Below are 27,931 nucleotides of genomic sequence, written 5' to 3'. Positions count from 1 at the left end.
GCTGTTAGTTATCCGCCGTGTAACGGTAATTTCACCAAGGAGGTACTAGTACCTCCTTGATTTCACTAAGCAACTTGACTACTCAGTTAGGTTGCACGGTTTCACAGGTTGATTCTCCACGGGAGGTGGGACTGCAGCATCACCTCCCTGCTCGTTCATTGGGAGAAAGTCAATCTTGTTTGTGTCAGGTGACGTGAGTAAATATTCTTTTTTCTTATCCCCCTACAGTGCATGTAAATTGTATGAAGCGTCATGAAACGCTATAAATCATTCATATCGATGAAATGCGCAAGGGCGTCAATAAAGTTTTTAAAGTCACATATTTTTAGAATATTGTACCAAGTATTTTGGGGATAAGTCAGGCGGGAAACACATCTAAATTCCTTGCGCTGAAGGGCAATGACTAAAACTAGTCTGCTTCAAAGACTAATCTGATGTATCATGTGACAATTCACTTTCTTCTTATGTAATGTTTACGTCGGCGCGTCACAACCACCACCACGTACGCATACGGATCGGTCTAGCGTCAGTGGCCACCACCACTTTACCTATCCCCATATATACGGCATGTGCCTACTGTATTGTAGGGAGCAGTCAAAGACGTCTGTAGCGTGAATTTGACCGTCCAAGGAGTAGTAATAACTCCTTGATTGGAGAAGCAACGTATTGAAAACACGACAATTACCAAGTCAAACATGTACAGTCTCGGAAATTTGCTTCAGATCGCTTGCTGCATTTTAGCGGCTCTCTTTCTGAAGGGCAGCGCTCAGTATCAGCCGAACTGGGACTCGATTGACAGCCGACCCCTACCCGCCTGGTATGACGAATCCAAGTTCGGTATTTTCATTCACTGGGGAGTGTTCAGCGTGCCGAGTTTCTACAGCGAATGGTTCTGGAAGGACTGGAAAGGCAGACAGGACAAGGAGGTGGTTGATTTCATGGAGAAAAACTACCGACCAGGCTTCACATACGCAGACTTTGCACCCATGTTCCATGCTGAGTTCTTCGATCCTGATCAGTGGGCAGAAGTTCTGAAGGCATCAGGTGCAAAGTAAGAATTAAATAAGATTAGATTACACTCTCTTTCATTTTTCTCTCTTTCCACCTTTTAAAAGTTTACTTTAAGTTTACTTTACACCTGTGATGACATTCTCGACTATTTCCATGACACTGCTGGTGTATAAATTTACTTCTAAATACTAGTGACTTCTGCAGATTAATGGTGCTAGTATAGCTAGCTAGCAGAGTCTAGATAGGTCGAGGTAAAGAGATAGAATTCCACCATCATGTATTGATATTCAGAAGTGGGATTCTGGAACCAACAATGCAAGTAATATTGTGATTTACACCTGTTCTACTGCTCAATATTGGAAGTCTTGATTGCCATAGATAGGTGACTTTAAACAGTTGTCCTGTGTTCTGAACCAGGTGTATCTCTAGTTGATGATACACTCACTAGCTTTGATGCTGTTAAAAACTTGTATTTCATCATGTTGTACTTATAGCAATATTCTCGTAAATTTTTTAGGGACAGATTTATATTCTTTCCATTTTTACATAGAGTAGAAATCAGATTTAAAAATATTCAGTGTTTCTTCTGATCCTCAGATATGTTGTCCTCACCAGCAAGCACCATGAAGGCTTCACCAACTGGCCTTCCAACTATTCCTGGAACTGGAACTCTATGGATGTAGGCCCAAAGAGGGATCTTGTTGGTATGATATTCTGTCCAAACTTCCTTAATGAATTTGAACTATCCTCCACCCCCCCCCCCCTCAAAAAAAAAAAAAATTAAGAAGTTGGCATAACACCGTTACTGTATTCATGCTAAAAACATAGGGCCTATAATTTGCGTGAAGTGGAACATTTGAGATGTAGGCACTCGTGCCTTTGAAACTTGATTTGTATATGAGGAACTATTGCTTAAAAGAATAGTCAAAATGCACAGAAGTAAAATACAGATGACATTACTTTGTCAATGATCTTCTCATCTATATGTTAGCAAAGTTGTTAGTACACCTTGATTTAGAATAGCATTGATGTTGTAGACCTTATTTCATTCTGCATCAGTATTGATCATTAATCTTCATCATTGTTGTTGGTATTTAAAATCATCATTTTTATTTTTATTGTCAGTGGAATCTTTGAGTCGATACCGCACTCTTTCTGCATTATACCGCATGTACTTGTCCATTTGACAGGTGAACTGGCCTCTGCAGTGAGGGGCAACACCAAAATGCACTTTGGCCTCTACCACTCTCTCTTTGAATGGTTCCACCCTCTCTACCTCAAGGACAAGTCCAACAACTTTGCCACTCAGGAGTACTGTGAGGTAACATAAAGGTAGCAAAAAAAGGCTGCTGAAAACTATTCATCTTTATCCTTCACAGGTTGCCCCCCATTGTCTTCAGGATTATCACTGACCCTCCTCTGCCTTTTGTCTGTCCACCTTCCTGCTTTAATCCTCCTCCCTGTACCTGCTGGGCTCCTTGCCCATGACCTCCAACCCTTCCCTTTTGTTTTCTTCGTTCTGTGTCCCTAGCCCTCCCGTGACTGTTCTTGTTGTGTGTATTCCTTACTTGTGATTGCTTTCCCCTCCCTGTTTGTCATTTTGCCTCTGACGAAGATTCTGATAGGATGGAAAGCTCAGGCCCCTTTTGACTCTATGTAAAGGTTTTAAAGTATTGAGTGCACGATTCTAAACACTTGGGTAACTCACACGCAGCACGTGAGCAAGCAATGATAGTTCTAACAAGAAAAGAATAAAGACTGGATGTGGGTGGATATGGACTGAAGAACTTATGAACTTTGACAAATTTGTTTTGTTTTGTTTTTTACTTTAATACTATCCACTATATATATGTTTGAGAAGTCAAACTGCTGAGTATTTTGTGCACATAATTTGTGTTCTATTCACATTGAAATGTAGTAGGAAAATCCAATATTATGCCACAAATGTCAAATCAATGTGAAATGTGACCACTAGTACACCAAACAATTTCATGACATGTTGGTTAGTCTTTGTAAGTGGTAATCTTTAACATATTACAATTTTATTTTCTGCATGCATATCTTCTGCTTGAGCATCTCCCTCAATGAAATTGATCTGAAGGTAGTAGTTGTATTTAAAGTTTCACATTTTACCATAATTCTGCCATGAGTTCAGAGGGTGTTATGTGAAGTTGTGTTCATTTGCCATTTGAGTTGTTCTCTTGCTCTCTCTTTTATCCCCCTAGAAAGTGCTATGGCCCGAACTCATGGAAATTGTGACGGAGTATGAGCCAGATCTGGTCTGGTCCGATGGTGACTGGGGAGCCCCTGACACTTACTGGAACAGTACAGAGTTCCTGGCCTGGCTCTACAACAGCAGGTAGACAGCCAAAGGCAGTATAAAACAAACAAATAAACAAATCAAACAACAACCACCCCCACAAAAAAAAAGAAAAGAAAAAAAAACCCAAAGCCAAACCAAAACCAAAACAAAACAAAACTACAATAACAATAAAAAACTGCTAGACAAACAAAAATAGACAAAGCTTTCACCAAGTGCCAGCCTATGTGGTCATCAAACTTGCCAGGTCTCATTTTATTTGACACTTGTGCAAGTGTTCAAATCATACAAGAATCTCTTTGTAGTTTGCATTTCTGATGATTTACATGTTAAAGTCATGGTTTGAAAAGAAGGAAGTAATCAACTGCACAGATATCTTTTAAAGTGGTACCGGTAGCAATAATTGTATTTTTGTATTAATGCAAGTTTCTTATACATGTATTTTTCCCTGTTTCATCAGGTTGCAGCACATTATGAATATTTTCCCAACAAAAAGTATCATAATTTAATCAATCAACATGAAGTCTTCAAGTTCTATCTACTAGTCTTGTTTGTAATCGGAAAGTTAGCACACTAAAAGAAAAAGATGTAGTGATATGATTGCAAACTTACTTTCATGTCATTTTCTCTTTATTTGTTGTTGTTTTTGTCAGTCCGGTCAAAGATAAAGTAGTGACCAATGACCGATGGGGACAGGGCATCCAGTGCCACCATGGTGGAGTGCTTACTTGTGGAGACAGATACAGCCCAGGTGTGTTTAAAGCAATGTAGTATTTCCTTGGGATCAAATGCTATTTGTTTGTTTTCCTTACATTCTTTTATTCTTAAGGAATATTTAGCAGTAAGTGTTTTAAAAAAAGACGGTTAAAAAAAAAGACAGTTAAACAAAAAGATCTATAGAGCATGTTGTCATATAAGGGTATATGACAACAATTTTTTGCCTAAATCTGCTACTAGGATATGCAAAGGGTGCAAATGCTTTTTTTTTTCCATTTGTTTACTTTTTTTGTTTTGTTTTGTTTTTGGCAAGTGTCTGGAGATGTTGGTTGTCATCATATGGTCTAATTCCCTCTTTTCTCAAAGGGGTAACATCTGGCTCAGACAAAACTTGCAACCTTCTTCCAAACATTCTGGCACCTGAAGTATTGATGCAGTGGTAGATCCAGGGGGGGGGGGGGGTGCTCTGGGTGCGCACCCCCACTTTATTCTTTGTTTTGTTTAAAAAAAAGAAATAAAAAGAAGAAAATGGGGCGGGAGCCGTGCGCCCCCCTTTGATTTTGTTAAGGCACCTCCCCTGGATCCCTGTGAATATGCCAAACTCTTGATGTTCTCCTTGTGGATCAGCGGTGCATATCTGCACATGAAATGCTCCACCATACCTGCCACTAAACCTGAAGTAATATGCACATACTGTATGCCTTCATTTCTGCAGGGACCCTTCAGAAGCGCAAGTGGGTGAATGCCATGACTATTGACAAGAAGTCGTGGGGCTTCAGGCGGGAGGCCGTCCTCGCTGATTACCTGGACATGGACGAACTCATCGAACTCCTAGTTAGCACTGTCAGGTCAGTATAGACTTGGGTCTGGGTTGAAACTTGTTTGACATACTTGTACAACAGTTAGATCTTGTATGGTGAGGTGGCAGATGGTTTGTGGGACATGATAAGCAGATGCCATTTGTCATCCTGATAGAGTTTGTGTACATGAGTGAGAAGTGCTCTGAAGATCAACAGATTTTAAATAGATTGAGAGCCTGCAACTCCTTACAACAGATTGTTAGCCTGTCTATTCAAAAAAGTTGACCCCAATTTTGCTACATTTCATATTTTTGTTGATCATATTGTGCACTGTCCAAATGCAGGTGAAGTATAACCATTGTAATGCTGGTAACTTCTGTTCCTTTATAGCTGTAATGGCAACCTGTTGATGAACATCGGACCCACAGCTGATGGTCGCATCGTTCCCATCTTTGAGGAGCGCCTCCGCTCCATGGGGGCGTGGCTGAAGGTCAACGGGGAGGCCATCTTTGAGACCAGGCCGTGGCGTAAACAGAACGACACTGTGACCCCAGATGTCTGGTGAGTGATGTATTTCCTCTACTGTTCACTCATTCATATGTTCTAACATTCATTCATTCATTACCTCCGCCAAGGGAGGAGGTTATGTTTTCGTTAACGTTGGTTTGTTCGTTTGTTAGTTTGTCCGTGCACAACATAACTCAAAAAGTAGTTAATGGATTGGGATGAAACTTGCAGGAAAGGTTGAGAATGACACAAGTACCAAACGATTAACTTTTGGTAGTGATCCGAGAATTTTTGGGGAATTTATGAAGGATTTTTGATATTTTGGCAGGTAAGGTCTATTAACTTGCGAGTTCAGGCTGCGCATATTTGAGGTTTGCATGCGCGCACTAAAGAGCGTGCTCTAGTTTCTGCTAGGGCGAGGCGCGCCGTGCAGCTGAGGGTTTATGACGTAACAAAGGCTTCTATATTGGGAAATCGGGCGACTCTGCACACAATGCTATATAAGTACGTATGGGTGGAAATCACTGATATCTCTATAGAAGAACAAGATCAGTGGTGGAAATTAGCTGCATGCTTGGCGGATAACTGCGCTCTCAGAGTGCTTTTCTAGTTCATTCATGCACTCATTAATTTATTCACACCTGCATTCATTCATTCACTAATTCACTTACATTTATTTTATCATTCAGTCATTCACTAATTTACTCACTTACACATTCATTCAATCATTCAATTCATGCAAGCTGTTAATTCTTTCACTCATTCATCCTTGCCCACATATGTTCATTCAGGTAATTTATCCAAATTAATCCATTCAGTAATTCTCACCACCGACAGTAGGCGATATCAAGGCGATATCAAGTGATATCGTACGATACCTCCGATATCGAACCTCTAGGGCCGGGGCAGTAACTTCTGGTTATTCATTTGCCTGGGTGCTTTTCTATTGGCGAACTTGCCAGCTTTGTTTTGGATCCAAAGAAATATATTTGTTTAGACTTTAGTTTGTTTATTTCCCAAATAAAACTATCCATTACACCATGGGGTTTTTCTGTGAGGCAGCAGAGTGTACTTCTGATGATGCTAAAAGGAAAAAACTGGACTAATATCCGTGCGCCGAGCAGTAGAGGTGCACCACATGCACAGGCCATGCATCGAGCTAGATCGCACGCATGAAACCAGAAGTTACTGCCCCGGCCTGAGAGGTTTGATATCGCCTATTGTCGGTGGCGAGAATTGGTTGCTTGATTGATTTTTGAGTGTATTAATTCTTTCATTTGAATGCTTCATTCAATTCGTTCAGAGAATGTTCTTATCAAAGCATGTGTATACATGTAGCATTTGAAACATATCACCGCTTAACTTTCATCCCATGCTTCATGTGTTGATTACAGGTATACCAATAAGACCACAGGTGGGGTCACCACTGTCTACGCCACCTTCCTGGACTGGCCAGCCAGCAACCAAGTGGTCTTGTCTGACCCCATCTCCAGCACCCAGACCATGGTCACCCTGCTGGGCTACTCTGTCCCCCTCAAGTGGACAGGAACCCCTGGTAAGGTGGGAATGACCGTCATTCTGCCCAGCCTCACTCCGGCCACAATCCCCTGTCAGTGGGCATGGTCACTCAAGCTGCAGAATGTCCAGTAGGGAATAAAGGACAAAACAAAGTAGATAAGAATCAGAGACCATTTCATGACCAAAGTAGAAGTTTCCTCTCTGATGAAAGATGGTCTCAGGTCATCAGCCTTTCTTGTTTCTATTTGTCTGAAATTTTTATTATCCCTTTGTATCATGTGTACAATGGCGACATAATTGCAAGACTATGTATTTGCAAGGAAATACACACAAAAAAAGGTGAGATATATTTTGAACAAAATTCCATAAATTCACTTGGTGGGAGAGTCACAGCATATCCCTAGTAAGAGGCTGTATCTTCATGTAGTTAGAATAATATGAAATTCTAATCAAATTTTTTTCTTAAGCCAAAGAGCTTTGCTATATCCAAAACCAAGAACTATTTGTTACTACCCACAGTGTCTTCCATTGTATTCTTTGTGTGCTGGGAGTTTGTTAGAGGAGCCCATAATTGTTGATTGCAGGTTTAAAGTCATACATGGCCTTGCCACAGTATTGACTTGAGGATGATTTATTATTTACGGGAATGCGTCTAGTATTTCTTACATTACTGCATTTAAGGCAATATTCACAACAGATCCAGTTAATTAATTGTGCTTGTAAGTATGTGAAAAAGTAAAAGATGCAAATATGTGTATGTTCTGTCTGTAAGGTGCACCTCTTTCAGTTCAAGAGGTAAGGAAAACTTAATATCAAAATTTTGTTTGAAATGTCATACCTTGGCTGTAATGTTGCCATTACAGGAAAAGTGTAATACTCTCTCTCATGTGTAATATTGCATAAAGAGGCTGAAAACCAAAGAAAATTTGATCATATCTGATTAAATAAATCTCTGTCAGCTACAGTGTCTGGGACTTAGTGTGTTACCATGGCAATAGGTCAAGTATCTATGTCTCTGTTTCATTTCGTCTTTACGCTGTTTCTGTTATACAAGATGTATTCCAGAAATAATATATCTGAAAGATGTTTCTTGTATCTGTGTGCTGTGTATAGTAGTACATGTATTTACAGGTACTGTTAATTCTCTCAAGATGTTGTGTGCATTTCTGTGTTATGTACATGTATTACCTATATCAAAAATGGACTAATATGTATCAATAATGGCACCAAGATATGTAGATTTGATATCAGTGTTTATTATTATATTATTATATGTGTAATAACAGTTGCTTGATTTTGTTTTTGTTCCTTTTTTTAAAGACAATCATTCTTTACAATATGTAGGCATATTCACCAGTCTAAGTCAAAGTCCTACAAGTCATCATGGGATGCTATCTGATGCCATAAAACCATACCTGAAATTGCAGTCTAGGGTAGAGAAGTTTTTATTATTATTAGTATTATTTTTTTAAATTTAGTACATTGTATAATGCTACTACATTTTGACTGCTGTGTACAGTGTACTAGAGAGTTGTTGTTGTTGTTGTTGTTGTTGTTGTTGTTGTTGTTTTTTTTTTGGGGGGGGGGGGGGGAGTCAGACCAAAATTCAAATCATTTTGTTTCATTTAAATAGTTTTGATGCCAAAACTGTTCCTGCTGTGATATGGTTTAGAGGTTGAAGACTTGAAACCCCAGACACTCAAAGTCACAAGGATTAAGGGTTAAAAAACAGTGTCATGATTTGTAGCTAAATGTTTATGTGTTGATGTGGTTAAAATGTTACAAGTATTCATATGTCAATTGTTTTCTCCAGAGGAATGCTTATGGTGTATATCTGTTTGCTTGTTAACAAGTTTCAAATGTAGTTTGATAGTATGGATTTAGAGGATTACCTCTTTCTGATGGCAGTATCTGGAATGGTTCACAGGGTTGAATTTTTGGTGTACCTAATTGCACCGTTGTACTTGTCTATAGTGTGTGAAAGTATCTACTTACATGTACAGTTCCAGGCACCGTGCCTGTCATTTTGATACATCAATTGTGTGCTACTCATCATTAACATATTTTTGGTTTTAACTTATCACCAGTACAGTATTTCTTCCTGACTGGATGGACATAGAGAATCTTGTAGATTATTATGCACTATATAAATGCAAGTTACCATTAGTCTGATTAAGTGAGTGCATCATTGCCTAAATGTGCATTTAGCAAGTACTATGCACAAATTGTAAACAACAATCTGTCAAATGATATGTAGAACAAATAAAAATCTTTGTATATACATGTATTAACCTTAATGATGCATCTCACCTGATCTTGTGCATCTCTTGTCAACATTTTCTCCCCAAATCAAGCAAAAATAAGACACACAAAAAACAAACAAACAAAAAACAAACAAACAAAAAACAAACAAGACAACAACCACAACACACAACTGCCCAGAATCACTCAACAGAATATGATGATGGAACCTACAGAAAGTACCAGTAATTGGTGTTGTGATTAATTTTCTTTTTAGGCCCTGAAATTCTATGCTCCCAACTGAGCTGTGGTGCTCAATATCCAAAACAAAACAGAACAAAACAGAACAAAAAACAAAACAAAACAAAAAATGCAAAAAACACATCTTCACAACTTTTTGCCAGAAATCAGCTCACTAAACTAACAAACCAACCAAAAAGAGGTACACAGTACACAAATCGCCTGGAGATTTCCTTTCTGTAGCAATTGTGCTACTAGAATTATGCTAAAAACAGCAAATTATGTCCAGCATAATGCTAAATGCTGAAACGTCTAAAATGCCAGAAAGCATACCCGTAATTATGCCAACTCTGGCAACAATAGGAATGCTCCCACCTTTAAACCACCTTCGTGAATTTGGGCCATTCTGGCCCCACCCCCCCCCCCCCCAAAAAAAAAAAAAAAAAAAATATATATATATATATATATATGATTACTACAGTATGTATATATACATTGTATTACATGTATATATAATTCTTGGTCGGTCATGTCCCATGCACAGAGACGCGACTCCGCTAATTTCCAGTTTTGTAACACGTATCCAGCTCCCCCGTACCTTCATTAGGGTCTGACGATTTAAACCACGTACTAGTAACTTGCGTAAAAGGGTACAGTAACTACAGTACTTCAAAAGTCAGGTGACAGAATCATATTCTTTGAATCTAGACCCAAACCAATATTTTGTGTGTGTTTGTGAGCATTTATTCTTTACCCACAAACTAAAGACTGAAATAAAGAGAATATGCCTTGTCTCATAGATGAAGTTACAAAAATACTAGCAAATCTCTTTTGCATAATTTTGTCACACACTAGTAAAACGTCCTTGATCCATAGAGTCTACATGTAGTATTAAAGACAACTTTAATATTAGTACATTGTATCTGATTTGGCAGACTGTGTACAAGTATCACGTGATACAACGCCCCCTTCTATGTGTTGATGGGATCGAGTGTGCACATTTTTGCATAACAGTGTCCTCGTAAACAATGCATGTGATTCAGATGATTGCATGTATACGTACGCGAAAAAAGGGTAACTCTCCATTCATGACCAGTGAACGAAGGGTAAATGTTGTAAAGGGGTCGAAGTTAAGTGGGATGCTAATCAGACTGTTCCACCATTTAGTAGCCGTTTATTTCATTGAAGGAAACTGAAGCCTACAGAGAGAGATCAGAGACATTTTTTTCGGCGGGTAATTGAGTGAATGTACGTACTGTACGTAGCTACAATGAAGTGCGAAAAGAGATACCGATACTCTGCGTTTTTCGCTCCTGTAGCATTTGTTGTGTTGCTTGTTGTCAGTACGTGTAACGTTAGTGCACAGTATCAACCGAACTGGGATTCCATAGACAGCCGTCCGTTGCCAGCATGGTACGATCAGTCGAAGTTCGGAATATTCATTCACTGGGGCGTATTTAGCGTGCCGAGTTTCAGTTCTGAATGGTTCTGGTATAACTGGAAAGTCGGGAAGAACAAAGACATTATCCAGTTTATGGAAGACAACTACAGACCAGGTTTCACCTACCCTGACTTCGCGCCGAGTTTTCACGCAGAATTCTTTGACCCGAACGAGTGGGCGAGTGTGCTGAAAGCATCGGGGGCAAAGTAAGATATTTTGGTATTTTTCTATCACACAGTGGTAAAGTAATATCCAGGATCGATACCCGAACTTGTAGATCTAGATCAGATATGCAAGTTTGTTTTGAAAGGCTTTTTGATAGGTTATTGGCGGCACGTACGGTGACGTACCCAAGTCCAAGGAACTCTTTCCAAATTAAACAGATGAATTTTAACTGAATTAAAAGAAATGTAGAAATCTAACGTTAGAATCTAACTGTTTAAGTAGTGAGACTACTAGTAACACTATAAGTAACAGAGAGACGAAACGTCTAAATTAATTTTCCTTCATCAAATGACAGGGCTGAACACGTCTACAACTTTGACAATTTTAACAATTTTACAAGGCTGCATTGTGAAAGGTACCGATATGTCTAAAATGCTCCACAGTGTGTAATTTTACTATTTTAGCTGCTGGATCTTTTTTAAGAAGCTCGATCAGTTGTATGTGACCAATTCTTTTCACTTGTGGAATTCTATTTCCCATTGTGTGCAGAGGTTTGGTGGGTCAGTGAAGCGGAAAATGTGTGTCGACGATGTCATTTTGTGTGCAGTTGAGTTGTCTGTTTTTGCTTTGTGTAGGTTTGGGCTGGGGGATATTGTATATTTTCATGGTCTCATGGGGCAGTTTTATTGCCACACTCTCTTAAATATTTAGGTAATCACTGTAACTTACTGCCAGGTAGGTTATTGGGCCTATGGCCAGTGGTGAAGTACTGGTAGGTGCCTACAATGGTAGTTTTTGGTCATGCAGTTATAATTAAGTTGTCTCTACTGGTGTCAGCTGACATTGTCTTGTGGTATACCGGTACATCATCATCAGAAGATGTACATTTGTACATTGGCAATGATGCATAAATTGTCTTAGATTATAGTTTTAGTGGAATATGGGGATTATATGCTCCTCTTCCGTATATTTCTCTGGTAATAATAAGATTAAGATATACAAGCATTTGTACATGTGCATCTTTCAGCGTTGATCAAATGATTCCTTCGAATTTGCAAGGAACAAAAGAAAACACATGCACACAAAAATGAAATATTGCCTCCTTCAGTAACAGGGTACATACTTTATCACATGATATAAAACAGTAAATGGGTGCAAATGTACAGTGGACTCCTGTTATAACAAAGTCCTCGGGACCAGCAGTTTTCTTTCGTTTTATCAAAATTTTGTTATAATTGAACAAATAAACAATAAAAATACATAGAGTGGTTAATGTTCCAGCTTGAAGTTAAACTTTGTTGTAACTGGAATGTCATTATAATTGTGTCTGTTATAATGGGAGTGCACTGTACATACAAGTACACTGATGAATGGGTAAAACTGTAAAACTTAAGTTAAAGAGATGAGAAAATGAAAGATGGATAAAGGAGCTGGAAGAGGGGAAAAATAGAGCTTGTAAAAAAGGTTATAAAGGATATGAATATCATAAGTGCAAATACAAGACAGGCTTGGGCTGTGACTCTCATTCACCTAATTTGTTTTGCATGTTTGTTTGCATCATAGTCCCTGATGTCATGCCACATTGTCAATCTGCTTCCCCTTTTAATAGATATGTTGTCCTCACCAGCAAGCACCACGAAGGCTTCACAAATTGGCCCTCCAATTATTCGTGGAACTGGAACTCTATGGATGTGGGACCTCAAAGAGATCTTGTCGGTGAGATCAGCAAGTTCCATGAAATCAAATCTGGTAGACCAGACAAAAAAGCCATTTACTGTACAATGTAATTTTGTAACTAGCTGTCATAATGATATTTCAGTTTAGAAGTAATAAGAGTAGTACTTAGTGAATCATGATAACAATGATGGTAGTGATGGTGACATAATGATCACAATGATAATAATGATGACACTAATAATGAAAATGCCAAATCATAATGAAGATATTGTTTCTGATGATTGTGATACTAAAAGTAGAAACAGTGATATCTGCAGTAGATATAGAAGTTGTAGCACATGGAAGTATATAGTAATGTCAAAATCCAGACTGATGTTTATCAGTACTAAACCCATCAAGAGATATGTTTGTTGTTTAGGATATACCTCAAAATTGACTATCTGCTTTTTTAGACATACCTTGGTCCTATCTTTGGATGTTCATCCTCCCACTAGTTTTCCTCTTACTCATTCTCTCCCTTCTTCCTCCAATGTGGCTACTGCCTCTTGAAAGAATGCGCTGAAAGGGCTTTCTTTGAGGGTGCCTTTGCCATATTGGAATAAATCATGCCACACACAGAAAGAATAACACTGCACATAATATTGTAGTTACTTCTTTGTTGTTTTTTTTTTAATGATATGGGAATGTAAAGGCTTTGTTGTATTGAAATTTGATTTTTGTCACTCACAAAGAATAAAAAGGTTTCAGTAACCAATGAATCCTCTCTTTTGTACAGGTGACCTGGCAGCAGCAGTTAGAAGCAACAAGGGCATGCACTTTGGACTCTACCACTCGCTGTTTGAGTGGTTCAACCCTCTTTACGTCAAGGACAAGTCAAACAAGTTTGCCAGCCAAGAGTACTGTGAGGTAATGTAAAATGAACAGCAGTGGAGGTCCCCTACCAGCTGTTGATTTAGTATGGCTCTCACATTAATGCAACCCTCTCAGATATGAACCCAAACTTCTGAAGAGCATATATATAGAGCCAACAATTTGCCCATCTCCAGTACAAAATACAAGAGTTTTTACAATATTTGCAGCTGCCATAAGGTTAAGTGACTGAAAATGCCAACAAATATTTTGAGTGCTAGGTTACTAGCAGACAGATTGCTCTTTATAGTGATATTAACTGATAAATATTAAAACCATGGTAATTTGCAAGGTATCTTGTATATTCTTAACTGTGTATTTCAAGATTACCTACTTAATATGCCCTTATGCTCCAAGTAGAAAATGTTCTTATTCTTTGGAAAAAAAAAATAGGGGAAGGAAGAAGTGTCAATGTTCTGTAAAGAGTTAATGCTCGTAAAGCAGTATGTATATTCTGCACGTTGAGGTTATTTGTACAACCTGGCCACACTCATCTACAAGGTACCTGGTATATTTCTGAAGCAAGTGCAGGAGATTTACTAGCCAAGCAACACTGGCATTGAACTCACATACGTATTGTGACCTCTTTTAGTCAAAAGAATTTGCACGCTTTTTGAAGAAATGCTACGAAGTACAATTATGCAAAATCTTACTCGAGCTTGTACTGAAAGGGTGCACGTTGCCAGGCAAGCAATCTGATCATTCAGGTATAACTAGACACAGTTGGTCTTACTCAATACTGCCATAAATCATTACTTTGATGTGAAATAAGTATGAATTAAAATGAATTGTATTGTCGATTGTCCAGGAACTGCTGCAGTTCAGTGGACAAGACCACATACTATTAATGACAAGGTCCATGGTTCAAGTCTATCGCTGCAGTGGTTGCCCTTAGGCAAGGCACTTTGTGTCATTTCCAGTCCTTTACAGGGGACCATAAGCCACCAGCCATATGATTGCTGGCATAGAAGCATTCCCTGCTTCCTTAGCAGCCGCATAAAAACAAATCATCATGCAGATTTAGGTTATATTTTCCATTATAGAAAGTGCTGTGGCCTGAACTGATGGAAATCATAAATGAGTACCAGCCAGACGTCCTGTGGTCGGATGGGGACTGGGAGGCCCCTGACACTTACTGGAACAGCACCGAGTTCCTGGCCTGGCTCTACAACAGCAGGTATGTCTAAAACCTATTTACAATGCCATTGTGGACATTGACTTAAACCTCCCATTCAAAATGTCTCCTTGCCTAAACCTTTCATGAACTGTCATCAATGTCATATTTTCTCTAAATAAATGAATACAACTTTCATAATTCTGCTTGAATAGCAGTACCCTCTACTATTTATTGAGACTACTTCAACTGGAGCAAGAAATGAGAATGAAGTAGGAATACAAAGTAGAAAGTCACATTCTTTTCAGCTCTTTTGTGATGATATGTGTGAGATTGACCCATTACAGATGACCATCTTACTCTGTCTGCCATGTTTGTCCAGTCCAGTCAAGGATAAGGTGGTCACCAATGACCGCTGGGGCGCAGGAATTTCCTGCCATCATGGCGGATTCTACACTTGTGGGGACAGATTCAGTCCAGGTATGCATGCACTGTATAACATATTTCCTACTCATCCATCTCTCTGTCTCTCTCACTATCTCTCCCTTTCAATCACTCTATCTAGCTGTCTGTATGTGTGTCAAGCAGTCATATTTATCTCTCTCTCTCTCTCTCTCTTTCATTATATATGAAGAGTTTAAATGCAAGAACTGACATATATCCATTTTTATCAACTCTATATGTTTTAGATTAAACCTGATGAAAAACGAAGGAAATAGTTAAGGTATATATGTGAATTTTTGTTTTATCATCAAAAAATATTTCTTGTTATCTAATGAGTGCATTGTCTTTGGAAAGATTTAATTTTTCTCTTCTTTTTATGATGACCTTAGAAAACATTGAAAATTGCATTTATCTGTGTAGTATTCGAGCTCTTCATATGTACACATAATATGTATGTTAAGTATTATGTATAAAGTGTATGAAAGTATATACTGTATGATGAGGAATGTTCACGTGCATTTTAATTTTGCGAATTGTGCGAGCACCAAGATTTGCAAAATTGAAATGCACGCAAAAGTTCTTGTCTTCATGCATTGAACACCAGTGGCAATTTGCGAAAATTTCATGCCACTATAAAAGCCGTTGACTCCAATTCGCGAAAAAGTTCATGCCTTGAATATACAGGTAAACTCGGATACCTCGAACTCGGATAAGCCGAATATCGCTTACCTCGGAGGCAAAATGAAAGTCCCGATTGTTCCTATGGAGTTTTCGTGTGTTAAAATTCGCGTAGCTCGAAAAAACTAACTCGAAGTTCGGTTACCTCGAAGGGAAATCTCATGTCCCGATCTTAATTAACTTATTGTTTTTCCCAGCATGTTGCTCGAATTGAAATTGCAAACATCACTCAGCATTTCCGATGAAGCGCGTGTGGACAGCGAAGACATGTCACAAATCTTTTCACACTCGATTGTAAATATTCTGAGCCCCCAGAACGATCGTGCGCTCAAAGAAATACCCGGTACACAGCTGACAAGGAAAATCCCCAACACCTACTGTACCTACACACGTACACGGTATGCATATAGCAGCCGTGCACATGGAGTGCTTACAATAGCACTACGCTCTGCCCATCATCTTTCTTTGACCACTCTGTTTTGATTTGCGATCGTGATAGTCATGCCGTGCGCGTACATTTCTTAACCGTCGTGGCGCACCTGCTTTAATTAGGTGTTGACAGTTATAACTTTGGCATTAATCACGGTCCACTGTCCAAACATCAATCTCCCGCTAGTGCGTTTTTTTTTTGTATAACTTTTTTTTCCTTTCACGAAGTTTGTTTCATTAATTCTCCCCCGAGAACGCAAGCTCTGAATATTTTTTTTCCAGCAATGCGATTATGAAAATAGTGTGGTATATGATCTGGAAGTATAGGCATAGCATTTAGCATAGATATGATTTAACAACAGTTTATTCTGATAAATTTTGAAGTAACGGAATAATACGCTATACGATTTTCAGACAAAAAAAAAAGAAATCATCATGTATTTTACCCCTGTTTTGACTTGAATCTTTTTTGAGTTTTCGGTATTCTTTTTTTCTTTTCTTTTCTAGCACAATCGTCAAGGCCCCGTAAGATTGTTTCGCTTTTTTTTAATGCGAACAATCCTCTTCGGTAAATGTTTATGATTACAGTAATAGCACTGTCCTCAGAAGCCATACATTGTAGCCGGAATCTGATCTTGCAATATTACTCACTACTAAAGTAGCCCATCCTTCATATACTGAGCTGCACTTATTCAGGGCTCGACACTTACGGTGGCCCGGGGCCACCAAAACGCACGTCGGGCCACCAAAAAAAGTCGGATGTTTGCCTTTACTTTTGGAGATGAACAGCGGTAGCAATCGGCCCCGAAAGTTGCTACAATGAATGTCAGATGATTGCTTTTGATTTTGGAAATGAATAACAGTAATATTCGACTCCATACGATACTAAAATAAATGTCGGATGTTTGCTTATACTTTTGGAAATGAATAACGGTAAGATTCAGCTCTGTACGGTGCTCAGATTAATGTCAGATATTTGATTTTGCGTTTGGAAATAAACAAGGATAACATTCGGCTCCGAAAGATACAAAAATAAATGTCGATCGATCCCTTAGACGTTCGGAAATGAATAACAATAGTATTCAACTCCGTATGATGTTTGCTTTTATATTCGAAAGTAAATAGCAATAACATTCGGCTCCGGAAGATGCTGAAATAAATTTCGAATGTTTGCTTTGACGTTCGGAAATAAATAATAATATTCCACTCCGTACGATGATAATATGAATGCCGGATGTTTGCTTTTACGTTCGAAAGTACATAGCGATAACATTGAGCTCCGGAATAGGCTAAAATGAATGTCGAATGATCCCTTTACGTTCGGAAATGAATAACAATAACATTCAACTCCGAACGATGATTAAATAAATGTCGGATGTTCGCTTTTACTTTCGAAAGTAAATAGCAAGAACATTCGGCTCCGGAAGATTCCAAAATAAATATCACAATCATGATTGCTTTTACATTTGGAAGTGAATAGCAGTAACATTCTGCTCCATACGATGCTAAAATAAATGTCGGATATTTGCTATTATACATTTCGAAATTAATAACACTAGAATTCAGCTGCGTTTGATGGTAAAATAAATGTCTGATGTCTGCCTTGACGTTCAACAATGAAAAACAGTAACATTCAGCTCCATTCGATGATAAAATGATTGTCAGATAATTCATTTCACTTTTGGAAGTGGACAGCAGTAATATTGGGCTCCGTATGATAGTAAAACGAATGTCGGGTATTTGCTTGGAAATTTAGAAATGAATAACAGTAATATTTTGCTCCGTATGATACTAAAATAAATAACAGATCGTTGCTTTTACATTTGGAAATGATTAACGGTATCGTCTGCTGACTGTGAGTGCTGCTGGTAGACACATGGAAGACCGGTGCGTAGCGGTGCGACATTGCCGTCGCTCCCTGTAGCTCTAAACAGTCTTGGTGAGCTACATGTACACCCATAGTTGTGCGAAATTTTAATAGTTTGCAAAGCTAAGACTGTGATTTATGTGTTGGATATTGTGTAAGAGATGATGACTTAGAGAGAGAAAAGGAGGAAATACGAATAGTGATCGAGGGGGTACCTACGCCGACGCGACAATGTACATTCAGCACGCATGTTCTGCAACCCTGTCTTGCACTCGATTACGTACCGGTATTTTCTTTTTGTTTTTATGGTGATAAGTCATTTAATTGTCCACCAGAAAACACTGATGAAAGAAGAACATCGATTTTCATTCAATTCATTCATGTTAAAGTCGATTCAAATCCAATTGACAAGCATACAAACAATCGGTAGGCACTGTAACAGATACCATGTTGAACATCGACAAAAATCGGATAAGTCGAAGAAAATTCGACGTACGCGTACCTCGAAATTCGCGTACCTCGAACCAATTTCTTCAGTCCCGACGACTTCGAGGTATCCGAGTTTGACTGTATAATGTTTTACAGTTTACAATATCTATCCATTTATCTCTCACTTTTTTCATCTATCTCTTTTTCGTGGTTGCTCTTGAAAGTCTAGTCATGATCCATGGTCTTTGATTTCACTGCCTTTACAAAGCACTTTTTAATTGAGATATATTCCATAGGATTTGAGACTGTGTCTCAAGTTGGATGCATCGTGAAGTGATGATATTTGCACTAAACTTTTGGAAGCATTGCTGTGTTGTAATCCACACCTTCATGTTTGTATGTGTGGTCATTTGTTTGTTAGTGTGTTTCTGTATTATGCAGGAACTCTGCAGAAGCACAAGTGGGAAAATGCCATGACCATTGACAGTAAGTCGTGGGGCTTCAGGCGGGAGGCTGTCCTCGCTGATTACCTAGACATGGATGAACTCGTCAAACTTCTCGTCACCACTGTGAGGTCAGTCTAGTCTTTGATCAAGTCTTCAGTGGTCACTTGTCTTTACTTAGTGTTTGTTTTTGTGAGGTTGTTGCTCATTTAAAATTCCTAGAAAGAACTCTCGCAGATATATGCAAAACAGCACCTTATACAGTGCACTCCCATCATAACAAATACAGCTGTACAGTGCACTCAAAATTCCAGTTACAATGAAGTAAAAATTCAGGCCCCAATATTATCCGCTCTATGTGTTTTGATGGTGTATAGTTCACTTATAATGGAATTTTGATATAACAAAAGAAAACTGCTGCTCCTGAGGACTTTGTTATGACGGGGGTCGACTGTAGCAACAGCTTATGAATCTTAAATTGAAACCTTATTTCTGCAATGTATCTAATGTCTTCTACAAAATCTTTAGCACTCATTCTTTGTCATCAGAGGTGCTTGGCTATCAAAAAAAAAAAATGATATTATAAAAGAAAACTGCTGGTCCCAAGGACTTCATTTTTGAATCGGAGTCACCTGTAGTCCAGTTGTGAGTGATCTTTCTCTTTTTCTCTCCACAGCTGTAATGGCAACCTGTTGATGAACATCGGACCCACGGCTGACGGTCGCATCGTTCCCATCTTTGAAGAGCGCCTCCGCTCCATGGGGACGTGGCTGAAGGTCAACGGGGAGGCCATCTTTGAGACCAGGCCGTGGCGTAAACAGAACGACACTGTGACACCAGATGTCTGGTGAGTGGTGTACAACCTGAAGTGTTTGTTCATTCATTTGTTCATCTACCAGATAGTTCAACTCGACACTCACCAGTTCTTTTGCATAATGACTCATTTGTTTCTGCCCATCATTCATTCTTTGTATTGACAGCATATATACATTCATGCAGTGACAGCTGGCATTGCTTCCATCCTTCCGTCACTGACTCATATTCATTCGTTCGTCCATTTGTTCGTTCGTTCGTTCGTTCGTTCGTTTGTTCGTTTGTTCGTTTATTCGTTCATTCATTCATTCACTCTTGGTTTATTAATTCTTGCATTTATTCAATGATTTGTTAATTCATTCAATTCATTCCTTCGCTCATTCATCCATTTATGATTTGGTTGATTTATTCATGGATTCCTTTGTTCTTTCAATCAAATTTTTCATTCCATTCATTGAGTTTTCTTATCAAAGAATGTGTTTACATGTAGCACACAAAGCAAATCAAAGGTTAACTTTGCTTCCACACTTCCTATGTTGAATACAGGTACACCAATAAGACCACAGGTGGGGTCACCACTGTCTACGCCACCTTCCTGGACTGGCCAGCCAGCAACCAAGTAGTCTTGTCTGACCCCATCTCCAGCACCCAGACCATGGTCAACCTGCTGGGCTACTCTGCCCCCCTCAAGTGGACAGGAACTGCAGGTCAGGCTGGACTGACCGTCATTCTACCCAGCCTCACTCCAGTCACTATACCCTGTCAGTGGGCGTGGTCACTCAAGCTGCAGAATGTCCAATAGAGGGGGATGAGGGATGGATGTCCTGTGTAATGTGGGTGATGGGGTGGATGTTCAGTCCATACCACTTTAGCCTCCTCAGTATGATTCAAGAGGTCTGAATTGCTCAAGGATATTCTGATTTTGTGAAATTTATATCTTCGAAGGTACATCTACCATCAAAAATGGAGTGCATGAGTTAAGATAAGATAGAATTTACTCCAAATATTGATTTGAATGCAAGAATTTACTCCAAATATTTATATGAGTTCAGTGAATGCAGATATAAACCTGTTTGGTTTCAAAATTCATGGACTGTAACCTAGGTTCCCCATAATCGGGAGCTTCCAAAATAAGAAAAACGAGATTATTCAATTGGACGTACATGTAGATATTTTCATTGTGCTATGAATCTCTTGGACAAAATGGATTGCTGCTATCTAATTCAGATGAACATATAATATATATGTGTGTGTGTGTTTGTATTTGTTTGTGAGAGAATGCATGTCTAGCCAATCCATTTCTGTCACTGAGTGAACTGTCCTGCATTGCATTCCGTTCCAACTCAAATTCTGTTGCAGAGCTGCATCAATACAGTACTTGTCACAAGATTTTTCATGATAGCAATGTCAAGGAACATTCTGTTCAGTTATCAAAATGGCATGTCTCATACAAGAATACAGGCTTCATTTTGCATCATTGACCAGAAAAGATACAGTCTTTCTCCCCTTGACTTTTTTTGTTTTGTTTTGTTTTGTTTGTGTGACTAACTTACTGTCAATATCACAGTAAGTTTGACATGTTGTGTTGTAACAGTGGTGGGAGAACTCGTGGTCACTCAATAAAGCTTGGGAAATGGTATGCTAGATTGGATATGATGAAGTACAATGTACAATAATTTGTAGGTCCTACTTTTTGCCAACAAAATGGTAGATATGTGGAATTCTCTTCCAGAAGATGTGGTCTCTGCATGCTCTGTGAATGCTCTGAAGAATAAGCTTGAAGAGCTTTGGAAGAATTGTGTCTTTGACTATGAGTAAGTACTATTGACCGATTCTGTGACGCGCTATGTGTATTTTTGGCATGGGTGCAGCCATAGTGGGTGTCTTAGCCGACCCCCCCCCTTCCCATTCCCCACCCCTCTCCCTACATTAGCACGCGCGCAGAATGAAAAACTGCTTTAGCCAATGGGCGTCTCGTACTGAGTGCGCAAATGCTTGCTTAGTGCGCGAACCTTTGTTACAAGTGCGTGATAAACATATTGCCCGGGGTGGGGGAGAGCAGGGGGGGTCGGCTCAGACACCCACTATGGCTGCGCCCAGTGCCATGAAATGTCTGCTGCCCTCAACGAACCCGAATCGGTCAATACTACATTAGGTCCTTTGTCTAAAGCAGTTTTCGCCCCTCCCTGCCATGTGTATGTTGCATAGATTTTTAGAAAAAATATATCACCTAAGATAAATGTGTGAATGAGATTAGCCCAGGTTATATATTGGAAGGATCAAGTGCAGCGGAGGATACACTCCTGATCAATGAAGAGGCTCTGACTTACACCATCGTTCTGGAAAAGTAAATGTAATTTAATGCTAAGTAAAGTGATTCTGTGCTATTAGAAGATGTAGGAAAGTAGTGTTGAACCAAGGAAAATTATTTTCCTTTTTATCAGCAGCTTGCACTGAAACTCAAAAATAATGATGATTCACATTGTACTGAAAACTTTGCCTGGTGTTAACTCCTTTCTGGCCCTCAAATCTTGTCTGCTGGAGATACCAGCTCTCATATTCGTTATCATGACAAAAAAAGTATTTGCATAATTCTTTTTCAGATTTTTTTTTCCCCAATTTGCTGCTTTCCAACCAAGTAAATGGCGATGTCGATCTTGGCTTTAATATGATTAAATCTTACCTATACAATGTACTTGATGTTGCGATGTTCATCACTGAAATAATTATGACATGCAGGAATGCACCAGAGATTTTTATTAAAATGTTGCACTTTAATACGATCCCTCCTTTCAACATGCCTTTTCATTGTGTGTGTGTTTGTGTGTGTGTGTGTCTATGTGTGTCTGTGTCTGTGTCTGTGTGTACTGGGCAATTACATTGTGAACTGTTCATGATGCTGTACTTCGAAACTTTTAAACTTTTGATAACATATTGTTTATCACTGGTAACCCTATAAAGTCCAAGCTATTTTGACCCCTTCAAGGCCAGGGGGGGGGGGGGGGGGGTATTGTGCCCCCTATACTGTATAACTTCTTTATTATATGATGTTTCACAATCATATTTGACACACATATATATATATATATATATATATATATATATATATATATATATATATATATATATATTTATATATATATATATTTTTTTTTTAGGTAGATGCTAGAGCTGGAAGGGGGCCTCCCAGGCCCACCCTCCCCCCACCCCCTCGGATCTCCGCCGTCAACTGCGCGATCACGACACAAATTTACACACACACTGCCTGTGTCGTAATCTACAAAAAAAAATATTCAGTTGATTTCTCAAAAAATTATCAGACTATTCCCATAAATCACTAAATAAAGCTCTAAACAGGCACATTATTTGTGAAAATATTCTTCCTCATGGCCTTAGCAAAAGTACGTAAAAGAAAAGTGCTATCAAAAAAAGTTTCTGAAGTATTTTATTGTTTTTCATAATTATGTATTTCCTTGTTCTTTCGCTGAAATTTGTCCGCGACATTGTTGCAAGCATGTAAGTATGTTAATTGACTTTAATCAATAAAATGAAAAAAATAATCATGTTTTTTTTTTTACTGTACGCATAAGTTGCACTGAAATTGTACATGAATTCACGTTTTTTAGCATTTTTTGGTCCGACATGCATGTACATAATTATGCGGAACTTCGGAACCTCTAGCCCGAGGGTTGCAGATTTGGTGTCAAAAGATGCGGGAGACTTGAAAGAAAAACAGTCGGGGAACATGGCTTTTTGCGATGGTGACACACTTCACGGAGTGTCAAGGGGGGGGGGGGGGGGGGCCTTACAAAATATGTATTCAGACCATACAATTCAAAGTTTATTGGCTGAAAATTGGTTTTGAAATGGCAGAGATATCCAAAGCAAAGTGATCCTAATAAAAGGTGGGACCCACTTTTACTAGGATTGCTTTGTTTTACTTTTTTTTTTCGAACATCTCAGCCATTTTAAAACCGATTTTCATCAAATAACTTTGAATTCTCCTTAGAATTGTAAGCTCTTTAATATTCCATAAGTGGTTTCTACTTATCTCTCAAAGTTAAAAGGTGAATTCCCGTCTCAACCAAAACTATACCATTTCTTTAAACCGTACTTACACATACAAATTTTGCAATGTTTATCACTGAAATACAGTAATTTTGAAAAGCAGGAATGCACTAGAGATATTTTTATTAAAATTTTGTACTTCTTGGTATCCCTTCTCTCAACAAGCCTTTTAATAGTGTGTGTGTGTGTGTGGTGAGTGTGTGTGTGTGTGTGTGTGTACCAGGTAATTATGTCATGAACTCTTCATGATGCTGTACTTTTTTTATGTTTTCATGTTTCAAGACTTGAAATGCAAGGAATGTCCTGCTGGACAATGAATACACTGAAATTGATATCATTTGTATAAAAGAGACTGCTCAACTAGTGGCTGCATTGTGCTTGTGAAAGTTCCCCAGTATTAACGCTAGGACACAGATTGAGGAGTGTATTTAAAAAAATAATAATAATAATAATTGTGGAGGCACAGAAACATTTTAAACACACACTAAAACATAAAAAACACGTTTACCAGAATAACATAAGTTCCATTTGTTTGCAATTTAATAATTTTCATATCTTCTCTTCAATGGCAACATGTTACTTTGATATTCAATCAGTACCTTTATATGGTGATCAAAAGAAAAAAAAAAAGAAATTATGTATCTACATTGTATATCACAGTTCCATGTATTTGTATAACAGTTTGATATATTTCTTTTATACACTGCAGAATAAAATGTGTGATAAATGACATGATGAAGAATATTATCAACACTTTACAAATGACATGTAAAAAAAAAAAGTAACAATAAATGATAAATCTCTTCAAAGAAATTTGATAAAAATGTACAGACGACTCATTCTGTGTATCTTTAACATAGCGGGGATAAACAGAATGATTCGTTCATATCAAATTGTTGATCAAAATGACCATTCGCAAGAGCTTTGCACACATAGACTATCCATTTTGTGTTAGCAGTAGGTTTTTACATATACACATATTCCACAAATTGTATCCTGTAAAACATTGAGAAATTCCAATCCATTCCTGCCCACAAGTCCTGCCTGCCTGGGCAGAACCACACACACAGCACTTGGCAAAAAAAAGAAAAAGAAAAAAAAATGTATGTAACAGACAAACACATTTATGGCATATTATTTACATGTCACATATTCAATACTGCTCTTTGAAAAACAGGATACACCAACCATTACGTTACAAAGTGAGAGAACGTTACACACCAATCTTACTCATGCAAGAGATATACACTGTGTGTTCTGAATCACTGTGAGTGCTGTCTATTCATAACACCAGTACGCACTCTGCTCCATGCATTTGGGGGTTGCACATGGTACATCAGAAATTCAGACATCCTGCCATACATCGGTCAATTTTGTAATTACACAAACAATTGGACATGTTCTCAGAGTTTCAGAGGCACGTACAGCTGAACAACACCAGCACACAGGATACACAAAACGTGGATCATACACTATCAAAAAATGAAAAGCTTCTGTCGTAAATGGCAAATTACGCAAAGAAAATGAAGAAATTGAAAAAATAAACAACTACACAATATTCAGCAGGATTACTCTACATTTGCATCACACAGCCTACAGAGCAAACAAGAAGCATACATGCATCCACTTCAGATCACAGAAATACAAGAGAGAAAATCCAAATAACTTGCATACGATTTATATCAGAAATTTGACAACAGCAGCCATTTAAGCATTGAGACTATCACTGTTTGTAAAAAAAAAAATAGTAAAAAAAAAAGGTCGGCTCAAGGACTTCAGGCAACTTACAAAAAATATGACCCAAATCGGTAGCTTTATATCTGCATATTAAGAACCCCGGTGATTTCTAAGAAAATTATGAAGACTTCTAGTATTAGCTATTTTTTCTTGTGATTTCATTATTGAAACTAACTTGCAGTATGAGGATAATATTTGCCATTGTAACCATCTTGGACCATAGGTCTATGTGTAGTAGTTATTCCCCAGGTCATATTAGATTAATACAGACATAGACCACTACCAAAACACTCTGTTTTGTAAAATTAGAACATACTTTTACATTATTACCATGTTCATTATCATTAGAATAACAATCATTATCGTTATCAATAATCATTACATGTAGTAGCATCTTTTTTGCTCCATCTGTAACCACCAGTATTACATTGTTTTAAAACTATCATTTGCTCTTGTTTTTTCGGCCCTTTGTAATATCGCCAGAAATTTTGCTACATACATCAACATTTCTAAATAATCTGTGGGCCAAATAAGACAGAAAATGACCACATAAAATGGGAATTATATTTGGCATAGCTAAGTTTGAAATATAATGCAGGAAATCCCCCTTGTGGTATCACAGATAATTGGTGTTTAAAAGAATTTTCTGAGAGAGAATGACTTGGTAAAAAGGACTTGATGCTACAGTTGGCACTAATACTGACAGATAAAGAAAGCAATGTCAAATGAAATGACAGTCGTTTAAACTGTGTTTTTGTTTTGTTTTACACCTTCCATATTATGATGAAGGTTGGAGAGTCGACCATTTTCACATCAATGAAGAGATAACCAACACTCTTAGATATTCTTTATACCTTGTATGTTGTCGCGTACCTTGCTCATCTTTCAAAATGAAAACAGTTAAATTGCGAACCTGCTTTTCTGGGTGAACTTGAACACGTAAGTTCCTGTTACGGATTCGTTATCACTCTGTGCGAGACAATTGCACATGCACAACTGCACAAAATGCACGGGAGTACGGGCAATAATTGGCAGACACTGGTACGTGAGCACACACAGGATTTAATCATTTCACAAGTGTGCCTTTTCTCATTTTGTCTGTGCCCCAGGATCTAACATCTGGTGAGAAACACCCGATGATGCTCGTCATGTACTGTAGTAAACCTATTGCAACAGTGTAATAAATATCCGGAGAAGCAGAATTCTCCTGTCCAACATATGCATCAAGTATGCTTTAATGTGTATGATGACTATGGCACATTTAGATCTACAACACCAAATGCTGACAAGAGAGCCTATTAGAAGCTGGTGACGAACATTTTGGCAGTGTAGTGATTTCTAGCTTCCTTGTTGCCATGCAGTCATGCCATGAGCAAGTCAGCACGGTGGGGCATTTGTTACATAAATCCCACCTGGTGAATACTTCTCATTTCAGTCTACGTTCTGTTGTCGTTGACAGTAAATCCCCACCCTCCATGCAGGCAACCACCAACCATGCAACATGATCCCAATCACTTGATTTTCTCTGCAGCTATCAATTTAGCAGCCGTCACAAAGTTGTGCCCAGTATTGGCATCAAAACACACAGATTTTGCAGACTTGGCAGTCACTCTCAAGGCCCAAAATGGTGGCCTGCAGAGCACATGCTCATCTCGCATCATTTCAGGGTAACCTATATCTACAATTCTGAATTTAAAGAAGAAATTACTTTGTGAACAAAACACCACTTCTTACATGTCAACAGGGGTTGAAGGGGACTGTGGCATTTATCTTATATTAGCCAGTGTTGTATCTAACATTTTCGGGATGAGATACACTGTACTTGATATACGCAGTTTGCACCACAACGTTGCTTTCAGTTTTAGTTTTCTTGCACAAATGGAATGAAGCTTGTTCAGCTGCAGTGACCAATACAGGACTACATAGACTGCAAAGCAGGACAGTTTTTACCACCGAGAGCATTAATACATATTGAAGGGCAATGAAGTTTATCATATCCATATAATCTCCTTTGCAAGAAAGAAAGATGAAAAAAAGGGACAAAAAATGATCACAGTCTTAAAGCCATGACTGCACTCTAACTCAGACTGAATGAGGCAATTATAGTTTGCAAGTACGTACAGGTTGTACCACCATTTAAGGTTGATTTTCCTTCTTTTTCATTTTTTTTCCCTGGCAGCAAATTAACATGGTAATATGGCACAGCTAATAATGAAATGAATTTGATTTTGCTTTCACATATAAGTTTTGGTTATAAATGTGTTTTTTGTTGTAAATGCCCCTTCAAGCGCTTATTTTTACCAAATTTCAATTTCATTGCACACAATATTTCATGCTAGTAATGACTGGTGATGACCATTACA

The 27,931-nt window shown here is 38.4% G+C and overlaps 2 protein-coding genes across 2 annotated transcripts; both read left to right on the top strand.

The window, feature by feature from the left end:
- The first annotated feature begins 491 nt into the window (after positions 1-491).
- LOC139741094 (alpha-L-fucosidase-like) lies at positions 492-7,036 on the top strand. Its single transcript, XM_071651684.1, has 8 exons — positions 492-1,051; positions 1,609-1,715; positions 2,202-2,332; positions 3,237-3,370; positions 3,985-4,082; positions 4,764-4,896; positions 5,239-5,409; positions 6,750-7,036. Exons 1-8 carry the CDS (start codon positions 696-698, stop codon positions 7,003-7,005), a joined length of 1,386 nt encoding a protein of 461 aa, XP_071507785.1. The 5' UTR covers positions 492-695; the 3' UTR covers positions 7,006-7,036.
- A 3,382-nt stretch (positions 7,037-10,418) lies between these two features.
- Positions 10,419-22,267, top strand: LOC139741080 (alpha-L-fucosidase-like). The gene is made up of 8 exons (XM_071651668.1): positions 10,419-11,001; positions 12,570-12,676; positions 13,413-13,543; positions 14,590-14,723; positions 15,043-15,140; positions 18,949-19,081; positions 19,627-19,797; positions 20,310-22,267. Exons 1-8 carry the CDS (start codon positions 10,601-10,603, stop codon positions 20,563-20,565), a joined length of 1,431 nt encoding a protein of 476 aa, XP_071507769.1. The 5' UTR covers positions 10,419-10,600; the 3' UTR covers positions 20,566-22,267.
- The last annotated feature ends 5,664 nt before the right edge of the window (positions 22,268-27,931 follow it).

Source organism: Diadema antillarum, unplaced genomic scaffold, assembly GCF_040938485.1.
Source record: "Diadema antillarum isolate AM-2024a unplaced genomic scaffold, OU_Dant_1.0 seq00000901_RagTag, whole genome shotgun sequence".
Lineage (NCBI taxonomy): Eukaryota > Metazoa > Echinodermata > Echinoidea > Diadematoida > Diadematidae > Diadema > Diadema antillarum.
This window is presented reverse-complemented; position numbering and strand designations above follow the sequence as displayed.